Source organism: Monopterus albus, unplaced genomic scaffold (assembly GCF_001952655.1).
Source record: "Monopterus albus unplaced genomic scaffold, M_albus_1.0 scaffold99.1, whole genome shotgun sequence".
In the NCBI taxonomy this organism is placed as follows: Eukaryota; Metazoa; Chordata; class Actinopteri; order Synbranchiformes; family Synbranchidae; genus Monopterus; species Monopterus albus.
Window position 1 is genome coordinate 1,758,108 of NW_018127979.1, and position 13,141 is coordinate 1,771,248.

The following is a 13,141-nucleotide window of genomic DNA, read 5'->3' on the forward strand; positions in this document are numbered from 1 at the left end:
GAGGAAGCCGGAGTACCCGGAGAGAACCCATGCAGGCACAGGGAGAACATGCAAACTCCACACAGAAAGACATCTGGTCGGCCAGGGCTCAAACTCAGAACCTTCTTGCTGTGAGGCGACAGCACTAACCACTGCATCACCAAGCCACCCCAACCTAGCATATTTGCAAAAATGTTCAGCTCTTACTTTAACAATTTTATATATTAATAGGAAATTTCATCTTAACAATTTATAGTATTTCATACACTAATATAAAACTTGAATGGTAAATCATAATCTGTGACTGCTCCTGCATGCTGCTGCTAAGCATAGATCACAGGGCACAGAGGGAGGAGAGTTCTGTCTGTCTGCCTCTGTGTATGTGTAAAACCAAAGGGGGGTGTGGGGGGAACTGGTTATGCTTCTAAATGGGGCTGCTGTGGTCCGGCACGTGCTCAGCTGTCTGCCAGCAACACCACAAACTAGGTCAGAGTGGAGGGCTCCCAGTAGTCATATGAAGTATGATAGATGAGTTTTTCCAAGGGCTGGAATTTCTTGTGAGGTTTTTGTGTTTATTATGATGATATTGATCATTCTGCTGAATCTACAGTTTTTGTCCTATAAAGTTGAGCTCCCGCATTCCAAGAAGTAGTAAATCATTCGAGTCATCATTTGTCTGTGAGCACTCTACAACTCTTTTAATAAGTTTGACGCTGAATGCCAGAGCAGTATTCATCCAGGAGATTTTTTTCCCCAACTTTATTATTGTAAAAGTACATACAAACTAATGTTAAAGTGGTTTTCAGGTACAACAACTGTGTACTAGGGTACTGCCTGAAAACCTTCCTCACATGTTTGGGTTACTGTCACAGAGCACTAAACAATTTATCAAGGCTTCCTTGATTAACTCCTTTATTGTCCTGAGAGACACAGTGGCTACAGGCAGAAAACACAGACAAGAGCTTCTGAAGAGGGAGCATTTGAGATAGATAGGAGATATAGCAATGTGAATAGAATTTGAGATTGAATGTGGAAAGCATGGGAAACAGTAGTTTTAGTAGACAAAACAATCTCACTGAAAGGCCATGTAATATATTCAGCATTGTAATTAATACATACTCTACATGTGTGTGTGTGTGTGTATATATATATGCATGTATGAGTGTACAATTTTGGTACTACACTAATGAGATTTTTTTTACATCAGTATGTATTTCACTGTGGCAAATGTATGTAAATTACATATAAAAGCCTATAAAAGAGATTTGATGTTACAGTTACATTTTTAAAACCTATTGTATATGACCATTGTAAAAGTAGAGTAGTCAAGGCTCAAGTACAACAATAAGAAATATATTGTTGCAACCTGCCAAAGAAGTCATTACTTGGACTTGAATTTAAAAAAGGAAATGAGAATGAAAATACTAACAATAATAATTAAAAAAGAACATAAGATACAACAAAGAAAAGTGAGACAGAAAAAGGAAGTTTTGTCCTGTTCCTAATCAATGCCAGGTACCCTGTTTAAATTAAACATATATACAGTATCATTGCGCTAGAGAAACTTGTAGAAAAAGTACATATGTTTTATGAAATCTTTTCTAATGAATGGCTAGAAATCCCACTTCCAGTTATTATTTTTCTATAACCACGCTATGCATAATTGTGATTCTAAGCCAGATATACAAACTTCAGGGCTACACTTTCAGTTTGCTTGAAAACACTAAAGTAGACTAAAGTAGTAATGTATAAAATAATAACACAATTTTCTATTCTATTTTCAGTACAATTTAAAGAAAAGTCAACATATAATAATACAATTATTTCCTGGCTCTGAGACTGTTCAGTATGTGGGTCTGATGTAATTACATCCTATTTGCATCTCCAGGCAGGGTGGTGTGGTAGTGGACTATGCTGTCACCCTGCTTGTGGATGGAGCAGGGGTGAGCACTGAACAACTGGATTACCTGACCTTGCAGTCTAACAGGGTGGAGAACTCATACCGTGAGGTTGAAGAGCGCCCCTCAGTGGTGTACAGCACCAGCGAGGTCAAAAACGTTGTCACTGAAGAGCTGGAGAGTGGTAACTGACTGCTGAACAAAACACACACATGCTTCTATTATAGTTATTTACTGAACTGTCATGGCAGTGTTTTGCAGACTCGTAGTTTTCAGCCTCAGTTAACACTGACTCAAGTGACATCACTTGAGGCATTTAATAAAGCCTAGTATGCTTTGTGCAGCTCCCCCTGGAGACAAAAGGTTTTATAACATTTTATTAATATATGCAGCAGTACTTCCTATGACTTGTAAATGGATTTTGATCACTAGCTGTATATAAACATTAGACAAACACGCTGTGATGTCACGCATTGGTTTTATGATAATGATAATCGCTAATCACTTTATTTGGCCAAGTGTGTTACACACACAAGGAATTTGTTTCCGGTACAGAACCGAGGTAGCCATCTGCAGTGCCAACTCACACCGATGGCTCTAGCCATCAGGGCAACCTCTAACCTTCTGGTTTCTACTGTGGTCATTTTTTGAGAGAATTCACATCATGAGTGTCTTGTGTAAAAAGCTCCCCTGGAGACGAATGCCATCTGATTCACATGCCACATATAGGCTGTGACATGTGAAATGATGGCTTAAAACATATGGCTGACACGTGTGGCTGAGGGAACTTAAATGGTTTGGTTTTGTTTTTCACTTTGCAGTAATGGCCTTGGCCCATGTTGGATGATATTCACTCCAGCTTTTAGTGCTGATTTGTAGATATTTACCCCTGAAAGTGATGCTGTCAAAATGAAGGCTGTCAGGGCTGAAACAGTTCTGCTTAAAAGAATTTTGTAGACTCTGGCAGCCAGGATTATTTAAGCTAGTTGGCACATTTGCCTTGTGTGTCAGTGTGTATTAATATTTGTTTTTCCTCTGGTTCCACAGTGTCTGAGATCCCACAGTCTGTTGATGGTGCAGACAGAGCCAAGGTGAGTAACAAGGTCCCTCCACAACAATCTCTCTTCAGCCTCTCCGGCTGCATTGAGCTCCACAAAGGTGATTAATCACTTTTGTTTAAGGCACAGTGGATGACAGGTGTAGTATAATTGATGTTGTGATAACCTGTAAGTGGCTTGTGATCTTATCCAGACCAGACTAGAGCAGGTAGGGGATGAGCTCACCAGCTGTGATGAAGTGATGCTGTTAGGGATTAGTTTACAGTGCACCACACCACAGCAAGTCAAGAGAGACCGCACATATGAATGTATTCAGACGAAGTCTTTATTTGCGCTGTCTTGTGGTCGACTGTGCTCTTTGATGATAATCAGAGTTTGGGTTACACTAAATGTGTCTGCTGGTTCACTTAATCACTCAGCTCACTAAGTGATTAATTTGACTCATGAATTGGGAGCGTTTGGCCTACTTCTCATCAGTAAGTGATTTACAGTGCCACCACAGCACTTTCCTGCCCTGGTTTATTCTTGGAATACTGTAGATTCAGCTACTGAGTTTTCAAACTTTCTTTGAGATGAGATTAGCAGTACAGAGCCTGCAGTATACCACCCAAGTAACACCTATAGTCTATTACAGTGTATGCAGTGCATTTTAAAATGTGTTATAGGATGATTTTATATTTTCAATACTACTGCCTTTCTCTTTTTGTTAACTATAGCTTTGTTTTCCTTCAAATGTTACACAAGTTGTAACTGAATTTGTAGAAAATCTGCAACAAAAAGGTTAATATGTTTCTAGCAACTGTTGTAGAAGAACACGACTAGATAACACAATTAAAAGAGTGCCAGTTAAATTTCAAACAATGACAGTGAAAAACAAAGTAGAAAACATAATGGAAATATAATATTTTTCATGTATTTAATCTGGAAAAAAAAAGTCTTCATCGCTCTGCACCGGTCTGACATTTGTTTTGTCTCCTCAGCAGAAGTCATGTGGTTCATGTACATCATCTTTTATTCTTCAGTTGTGTTTCTATTCCATTTTATTGTATTTTGCTTTTGTTGATGCACCAAGTTTTTCATCTCAGTTATGTATAAGAACCTTTCTGTGACTAAGTTGTTAACCTAAAATACAATGATTCCTTGTGGGGAAGGCCAGGTCCCCACAGTGTGAGTGAGTAAACAGGTTTTGGTGCTCACAATGTGAGTATAATACCACACACACACACACGCATTCATTAATACACTCACACTATGCTGAACTTATATTCCTCCTATACACCTATATATGCACTGAACAGGCCCCCACCTAGGGTCTGGGGTCTACTCAAGGTGGGACTTGGTGCAGCTTTCCTCACAGGCTTACATCCTGCTAAAGGTTTGGTCTACAGCAGGGACATCACTCATATTCCATCTCACAGGTCTTTGTTATTTGCTTTAAAATGGGAACGTTATATTTTGTGATTGGTTTAATTTAAATGTAGGTCTGCAGTGTGTCCTTTATAAATGAAGTGAAATCCAACCTGCTGAGTAGGAGCTCCCGACCACTCACAGATTCTGGCTGCATGACACACTCCAGTGAAATTGTGCCAAATAGTTCAAATAATGAAGCCTATTTGTGATGCAGGTCAGTGTAGTTGATGAGCCACCAGAGAATATGATCCTGGAAGAGAACACCAAAGTTGTCAACAAAGATGAAATCCTGCCTGAGCCCCCTGAAACCAGCACAGTGATGACAACAGAAAATGACATCATTACTCTGGAGGAGAGTGCTGTTGTGTCTCCTGCTCCTGCCCTGGTCACCAGTGCACCTGCAGCTGGCAGTGAGTGTTAATCCGAAGCACAAGCAAATGTGTTCTTATCTACCTTTTCCATTTTGTTTGTTGTTTTTCTTTTTGTGACAACCTCTATGCTTTACTTTGCACACTCACATGGCATTTTTCCAAACCTAAAATTCCTGAGCATCAATATAGGGCAGCCTTCATACTGTATGTGAGCATGCACAAACACACTATATAAAACTTCCCTCCTGCTTTAACTTTGCATTTAAATGATTTCTTAGGAAAGGCATGGGTACTTTCTTTTTTGTTTTTCTCAGGTCTCAGTTGGTTTAACTTAAATCAAATGCTTTTTATGGTTTACCCGACAGATATGTGGATAGGTAGCCAGTTTCTGAAAAGAGAGACCAACAGGGACACTGTATTTCTTCTCATCTTTGTTTTTCCAGGCATTGAGGTGGAAGGTCTTTTGTTAGAGGATACTGTGCAGACTCCTGCGTTAGAGAACCCCCCACCTGAAGAACTTCCAGCTGAACTTCCCTCCCCTGAGCTGCCAGAGGACTTCACACTGCCTGAACCACCAGTGGAGGTCGAGGTGTCTGGCTCAGGCACAGGTGACATAGGGGACCTGCTTTGGCCAGCTACAGTTGCAACAGAAGAAGAAGGCCTACCTACCCCAGATTTACCACCTGAGGCCATTGATGTAGTGAGCGAAACATCAGAGCCTGAGAAGACTTGGTGGAGAGGACAGCTGAAGATTCAAACCACACAGATGTCCCACCTACAGATCAGGAGGTAAACCCTGAACAGCCCAGCAAAGATGAAGCTATAAACGTGGTGTTTACCCATCCTGAACCATCTGAAATTGGCGAGGGATCTGTATTTGAAGAGGACAGTGTGGAGGTAGCCACAGGGAGCAAGGGACAAGAGGTGAAGAAAGACCCAGAAGCACCTGAAACTCCAAAGATCTCAACAGATGATTTCACAGAGGATGAGCTCTTACTGGTGACAAAGGATGAACCAGAAACACCAGTGACAGATTCTTTGAGCCCTGCCCAACCAACCACCCTTTCTTCAGTGAGGGAGCCACCTTTCACCCGTATCTCTGATGTTAGCCCTGCCTCTGAGGGGCAACCTGACATGATCATCCCTTCACTGGTGGAGGTAAAGCAAAAAAAAAAAAAACAATTAGAATTTAATTTTGCAAAGGCTACAACATGACAAACTGTTTTTAGTGTCTGCCCAGGTAGATACTGCACCAAACAAATTATTTTTTTTTACTAACAGTGATGCCAAAGATTTATACAACATGGAAAACACTAATGGAGGACAAAACTCTCTCTAGTCAAAACAAGCACCAAAGATACACATGTTGATTTCTTAACAAAAATTGAAGGTTGAATAATTTAAGCAGCCCAGTAACATGTAGTAATCATTGTAGTTTAATTTCAGAAACAATCTGTTTTTTAAACTCTCAGATGCAGACCACTAGTGACGGCTTGGATGATGCCACCACCGGAGACCAGGGCTATGGTGTGGTTCATTATGATCATGGTTTTATAAACCGCACAGAGGAGGGTAGCACTGAACTACCAATTGGTGTGACACACGGCACAGACCAGGCCAGTATTGCCATGCCTGTAAACCCTGGACGAGCACTGATGGTGTTCTTCAGCCTGAGGGTGACCAACATGATCTTCTCAGAGGACCTCTTTAACAAGAGCTCCCCAGAATACAAAGCATTGGAACAGCGCTTTCTAGAGCTGGTAGGCTTTGCACATTTACTCATGGTTCTCATTATTCTCACTGTTCTGTCTTTGGTTTGTAAAATCAAATGGTACTTTTTCAAATCTTTTCCCAGCTTGTGCCCTACCTGCAGTCCAACTTGAGCCACTTTGAAAACCTGGAGATCCTAAACTTTAGGAATGGGAGCATTGTGGTCAACAGCCGGGTGAAATTCGGGAGGCCTGTGCCTCGTAGCGTCACTACCACTGTCTATCTGATCCTGGCAGACTTCTGTAACACAGCCTACCAGACCATGAACTTGGCCATCGATAAGTACTCGCTGGACGTTGAGTTGGGTAGGTGCTCGCTGATGTACAGTGCTGCATTTCTGTAGTGTCTTTATGAATGTGGATCCACAGAACAATAGTTTCAGTTGGTTGAAGTATAAGTTATAAGTTTCTTAAAGGAATAGCTGGACATTTCAGGAAATACTCATGAACTTTTTTTGCCAAGATCTTCTTGTTGTGATAAGATCAATTCCACTCTCATTTTGTACAAATCAGTATCTTGTCATTGCTTGGTAAAATGACGACATTAAGTCATTATAGAAAACAGGTTTGTGTTTGAAAGGGTCTGGGAAAGCAGGCACTGACTCGCTGTCACGACACTTCTCAGTCTCACGAAGTGAATGTCACATTTGCTTTTATGAGATAATTCATTGACCACATAACAAATGTTGTTACTCACACTGACTGATTCACAGTCCTGGTCCTGGTGTCTCCTTGTTGTGGCTTTTTACTTAAGTTATATGCAGTTCTATAAAATTACCAGTTTCTTTTAGTTTGTGTTGATTTTTTTTTTTTTTTGTAATTTTAAGAAAAGGTTTAAAAACTTTTCAGAAATACACGTATTTGCTTTCTTGCTGAGAGTTAAATGAGAAGCTAGTGTTTCCACTAGTTTCACTCTTTGCACCATGATAAATGAGTCATAGCTCTATATGCATTATACAGATATGGGAGTGGTATTGATCTTCTCATCAAACTCTCAGTAAGAAAGCAAATAAGCATATTTCACAAAGTGACAAACAGACTTTGTCTGCATAACCTTTTTTTTTCAACAGACCATTCTAAATCTTTTGAGATAATAGAGATTCTGACATTCGCTGTTTTTAAATGTGGATGACCAAATGAACATTTAACAAATCAGTAATCAATCTGCTTGATACAATAATACCCTCAGTGAGTTCTCTCTCAAGTGTCTTTAATGTCCAGGTGACCAGGCCGACCCCTGTAAGTTCCAGGCGTGTAACGAGTTCGCCGAGTGTAAGGTGAACAAGTGGACGGGGGAGGCAGAGTGCGTCTGTAATGCTGGCTACTTCAGCGTGGACAGCCTACCCTGTCAAAGCATATGTAACCTGCAGACTGACTTCTGCCTCAATGACGGCAAGTGTGACATCATCTCCGGCCAGGGAGCCATCTGCAGGTAGGTGGGGATTAGGGGAAGTGATCTGAGTGTGTGCGGGAGAGAGCGTCTGGGTTGGCAGGTTTTTGAGGCCAGTGCTTCATCACATAACACTAAACAGATTTTGCTGCAGTTCATGGAGGAGGCCAGCGTGTAGTTTTAAGTTTGAAGTCAGTTTGCTGAGATGCAGGTTTTGAGAGATGTCCCATGCAAACCAGGCACTTGTTCAAAAAGCCTTTTACAATTTGACTCCACATATTTAAAAGGTAAATAAATGTTCTGGCCTGAATTATAATAATAAACAACTAAATGCAATAATGGTTTTGTTTTACTTGTTAGTTGGCTGCAAAAACAATTAGCCTTCTTCAAAGATGGCTATATTTGGCCTAGATAATGACTTTTTAAAATGTCAACATTTTGACTCAAATTTTGGCAGTTCACAGCGTATTTGTATTTACACCCAGGGGCAATGCCTGTACTTTACATAAATGAACCATTTGTTGAGGCTTAATTGTTACAGTCTGATTAGTATTGTTGCTTTTCTCAGCTACAGGATACATGATTGCATTAATCATTTAATGACACACAGAATGGTGTCATTGTAGACATGCCATTAACCATATCAAGACAAAAACAAACCATTTTTATATTTTCTAATCATTCAACAAAAGGATGAGTACAAAACAAAAGGATGGATAATGAGTATGTTCTGAGATATTTTGTTGTTCCGCTGTTCACTGGATGCTCAGTTTTAAAATGAAATATACATCTGTTTGTGTTGTTCAGTCTCCTGTTTTTGGCCACTGTGACAATTTATTTCTAAGCAGAAATGATTTTATGATATTGTGACAAATCTCCGCCGTCCTCTCAGGTGTCGCGTTGGGGAGAACTGGTGGTACAGAGGAGAACACTGTGAGGAGTATGTGTCTGAGCCCCTGGTGGTGGGCATAGCGATCACCTCTGTAGCTGGCTTTCTACTGGTGGCCTCCGGAGTGATCTTCTTCCTGGCCAGGACATTACGGGATCAGTATGACAAGGATGCGTCAGAAGACCCCGTACGGTGAGGAATACCTCTTAAATACCAGCATCATCCCTGATTATCAGAGGCACATGTTAGTGTCTAGTGAGGCGAGTTGATCTGTGTTTATTCACTTCAGAATCAGCTTTATTGGCTAGGTGTGTTGGACACATGAAGAACTTGACTCTGGTACAGCGACTCTCAATGTGTACGTACATATCAACAAGCAAAGGAATGTGCATTAGGAAAAATATTGTTGCCTTGTTGTCTTTCTATTATTTTTACATTTAATTTTATGTTTACATCTAAATAAGTGGCAGTAGTGAATGTGTCCTTATGCAAAATAACTGCATAAGGACACCTCTGAACCTCTTTAACCTCTTAAGCTGCAAAACCTACTTCATTCATTTTTATCAATTTACAAAGCTACTGTATTTTGAATTGTAGTGGAAATGCTAAATGTCTCCAAAGATACAAAATATGTTAGGCTGAATTTTCACATATATAAATTGTCTATAAAATTATATGCAAGAGACCTGGAATTTTTTTTCTTTCATCCGAAAAATATGTTACCTTGGGTTTGAATACAGCTGTGATGAAGCTGTGGAACCAGCAGAAACACAATGTACAGTGCATGTGATACTGACATCCAATAAAGAAAATGTTATTTCTAAATTAAAATACAGTTAGGAGAAACATTTTAAAAATGTATATGATGAAGATAAAATGTATACGATGAAGTACCCACTAAGATTTTCTTATCAACTTGCAAAAGTTCTGTTCGTGAAAATAAACAAACCTTTCATTTCTGTTTGACAGTGAACAGAAGCACTTAGTGCGTCTGAAGACTTTCTCTCCTCTACGTAACTGGCTTTCATTTCAAGGCGTCTGGTTATTTTCTTGAGGCTACAGAAGAACTTAAGATATCCCATGACTATGTCCTCACTTGGCCAAAATTATCCTCTGCACCATCTCTTTAATCTTAACTTACAGCAATGGCCATGCCTCTCTGTCTCCCTGTGTGTTTCTTTCCTCCTGTCATCTTTTGCTCCTTCACTTTTTCTCTCTTTGTATCTGCCCCACCCACATCTCTGTCTGTGTATGTGTCTGGCACAGCTCCTAGAGCAATATGCAGAGAAATACTGTATAACCTCAGCCATTTAACTGAGCAGACATGGTGCTGATCTGTTTCTAAAAAGGTGTAAAACATCTAACACAATAGACTCTGTGATAGTCTGAAGTTGGACTCATCAAACAGAAACATAACATGGTGCAGAAAGGTTAATAAAGACTAAGTCAATTTGAAATTCTGATATTACTTTATCATCCTGGCTCTACACTGTAACCAATTTATCTGCGTGCTATATTGCAGACGAGCAGGGAATTTCTCATCTCTGGAGAGGGCGACCAAGTACAACCCCATGTATGAGAGTGAGGCCACCACAGGCTACGGTCACTACTACCGCCGCTATCCTGAGGCTCCTGTGTATAGCAGTGCCAGTGCTGAGGCCTCCACTGACTTCAGCAGTGAGGAGATACGACACATCTACGAGAACAGTGAACTGACCAAGGAGGTGTGCCCAGGCTTTTTTTTTTTAAACACCATTATTACCTTTATCATTTGGAAAGAAAACACCTCTGCTGTGTAATCAGGTATGCTGACATTTAAAATAAGTGATCACAGAGAAAGTTAGAAGTGACTAAAAGTTGTAACTTTACTACCACACAGGCTCCGACCCTCACTGGGAAAGCTTATGCCTTGTTTTGGAGAAGCTACAGTATGGTTTCCCTGTACATATGGTTACTAAAACAATAACCAGAAGTACCAGTAGGTGTCATGCTTCAGGCCATCTGGATACCAGTTATTGACCCAAGGCACATCACTTTCCCTCTCTACATCCAAATTTTTCTTGAAAAAGATTGAAATGGAATCTCTATGTCTGACTTTTACACCCCTATGCAAAACAAGTCTGTTTTCTTTTTCTGTGTAAAAAAAAAAAGTCAAATGTCATGTCTTTGGTTGAGCCACAGCCTGTTCAGTTTGCAGTTTATCTACTATGATGTAATGTTCCCTCACCGCAATTATCATGTGTTTCTGCAGGAAATTCAAGACAGGATACGTATAATTGAGCTCTATGCTAAAGATCGGCAATTTGCAGATTTTGTACGGGAGCATCAAGCGTGAGTGTCTCTCTTGTTTTTCCTCTTTTAGGCTAAACACTGTGGCCAAACACACCAGGATGTGAGGAAAAGGGGGAAGTGAGTTTGAGATACAGGAGGCTGACAAAATTGGAATGAAAAAAGAGACTGGTTGGTTAGCTGAAAGTGTTTTCAGGAGTAGAAGAGTCTGAGTCATGTCAAACACTGATTTATTATCCCTAAGTCTTCACCAGCCAGACTCGAGGCTAATACAGCGAGACAGGAACCATTACGAGATACAGACATTCCTTTGTCTGCCAATAATCTGGCAGTAGCAAAGTGTTTATGCATAACACCAGTGATTATTTCTACCACCCCGCTGTGTGCCATGGAGGTCCTTCATGTCAGATTAAGTTAAGCTGTGGGTGCTCGTTTGTGCAGTAGATAAAGTAACTAATGTAACAAGAAAGATGAAATCTAATGTGTTTGTCTATATGTGCTGCAGTGTCCTGGACATCCACAGAGAAAGCTTCTCTACCCAGACATGAAACTCTGCTGTGAACAATAAGGTATGTCCTCTTTATTTGAACACTGTGCAGAGGGTTTTTATGTCAGTCGCTACACAATACTCCCCAAGATCTTTGTCAAAAATACTTTTCACAGTAAGTTGCTTTGAAGACAGTGAAATAAATTTCATTTTTAGTCAACCTACATAAAAACCTATGATAGTAGAAGACTATATAATGTGTGAACTTGACGTGTCCTTCTGTATATTCTGACACACATTTTCTGCTTCAGAGAAACATGCCTCTATGTGATAAAGGGAAGCTCCCTGTCAAGACTTTCTTCTTACTGACCATGATTCTTGGAGCATGGACTACATTGTTTAAAATGGGCTGTCATTCAGTTCACTGTTACTCAGTGAAGGTCCTCTCTCTGTGTCTGGCCCTGCCTTTGTGGCCAGAGGTGTTGAACCGTTGTTCCTCTTTCCTTTGTGCCTTCTGTTGATTGGCCTGGCTGGCTGGCTGGTGAGTAATGGATGTGTCCCTTTAGTTGAAAACTGGATTGCATCTTATTACTTGAACTGTTGTCAGACACATTCTATACTGTCTACAGTAGTACTCTCTCTGAGTGAAATAACCAGTTTTATTTCATCATATCATACTGTGAGTCCATTCTTAAAGGGAAGAACTTAAAACTGGGAATATGTACAATGCATTATATAATGTTATTGTTAGGATGTTTCCCCAGTCAAGATATTTATCTAAGGTGTTTTCACTGCTTTTTTGTCTCTCTGAAGTGCGACTCAGAGAGGCATTTAGAGAACTGTTTTTTTTTAGTAAATGGTGCTCTCTTTAAGTAAAATGTTTTTGGAAATGTAATGGTCTATAATTTCACAATTTAAAAGCAATTCCTGGATCAACGCAATGCTGTGTATTAGAGTACAACTGTACACTGAATGAACAGATCAGCATTTTGGGAAATGCAAGTATTCTTTTTTATGGTGAAGAGTTAGATGAAACTCATATCTGTCTGTAAATATGAGACTTTAGCCGGCAGCCATTAGCCTAGTATAGCAGAAAGAGTGGAAATGGGAGGAAACAGCTAGTCTGACTTTGTCCAGAGGAAACAATCGGTTCATAAAATGGCAAGTCGACTACTTTACTAAGCTAAACAGCTGCAAACTCTTATAATATATGTAAAAATATGAAAATAGTATTGAAGTTCCCATCTACATCTCTACCTGAAAGCAAAACGTTTGGGCAAATTTTGTACCAGTCTGCTAAATCAGAGTTATACCACTGATCGATGCAAAAGCAGTGCAGAAGCTTTGGCGATTGTTTGTAAATGTATGGTGAGGCAGATATGAGTGAAAAAACAGTGGTGGGAGAAAGCCAGAAAGCATGACCCCCTCTCTAGACCTGGGATCCAGAACTAAGTGAAAACATGTTTCACTGGAAAAATGATTTGGGGCAAGCAGCCCAAGGATTTGATGGAATGGTCTGCTTTCAGATGACATATGTAATGCAAGCGAAAGAACTGGAAAAGCACTGTGATAAACAACATGTGCTTTTTGGAAAGACAACC

The 13,141-nt window shown here is 40.1% G+C and overlaps 1 protein-coding gene across 1 annotated transcript in view; it reads left to right on the forward strand.

Moving 5' to 3' along the window:
• impg2a (interphotoreceptor matrix proteoglycan 2a) overlaps positions 1-11,622 on the forward strand; it is a 16,663-nt gene extending 5,041 nt beyond the window's left edge. The window contains exons 7-18 of the mRNA XM_020609276.1: positions 1,868-2,061; positions 2,925-2,968; positions 4,560-4,755; positions 5,160-5,324; positions 5,441-5,874; positions 6,189-6,476; positions 6,572-6,791; positions 7,707-7,917; positions 8,768-8,956; positions 10,287-10,488; positions 11,016-11,095; positions 11,559-11,622. Coding sequence (XP_020464932.1) covers positions 1,868-2,061; positions 2,925-2,968; positions 4,560-4,755; positions 5,160-5,324; positions 5,441-5,874; positions 6,189-6,476; positions 6,572-6,791; positions 7,707-7,917; positions 8,768-8,956; positions 10,287-10,488; positions 11,016-11,095; positions 11,559-11,601 — 2,266 coding nt within the window. The 3' untranslated portion in view covers positions 11,602-11,622. The remainder of the gene's footprint in view (positions 1-1,867; positions 2,062-2,924; positions 2,969-4,559; positions 4,756-5,159; positions 5,325-5,440; positions 5,875-6,188; positions 6,477-6,571; positions 6,792-7,706; positions 7,918-8,767; positions 8,957-10,286; positions 10,489-11,015; positions 11,096-11,558) is intronic.
• Positions 11,623-13,141: the final 1,519 nt, after the last annotated feature.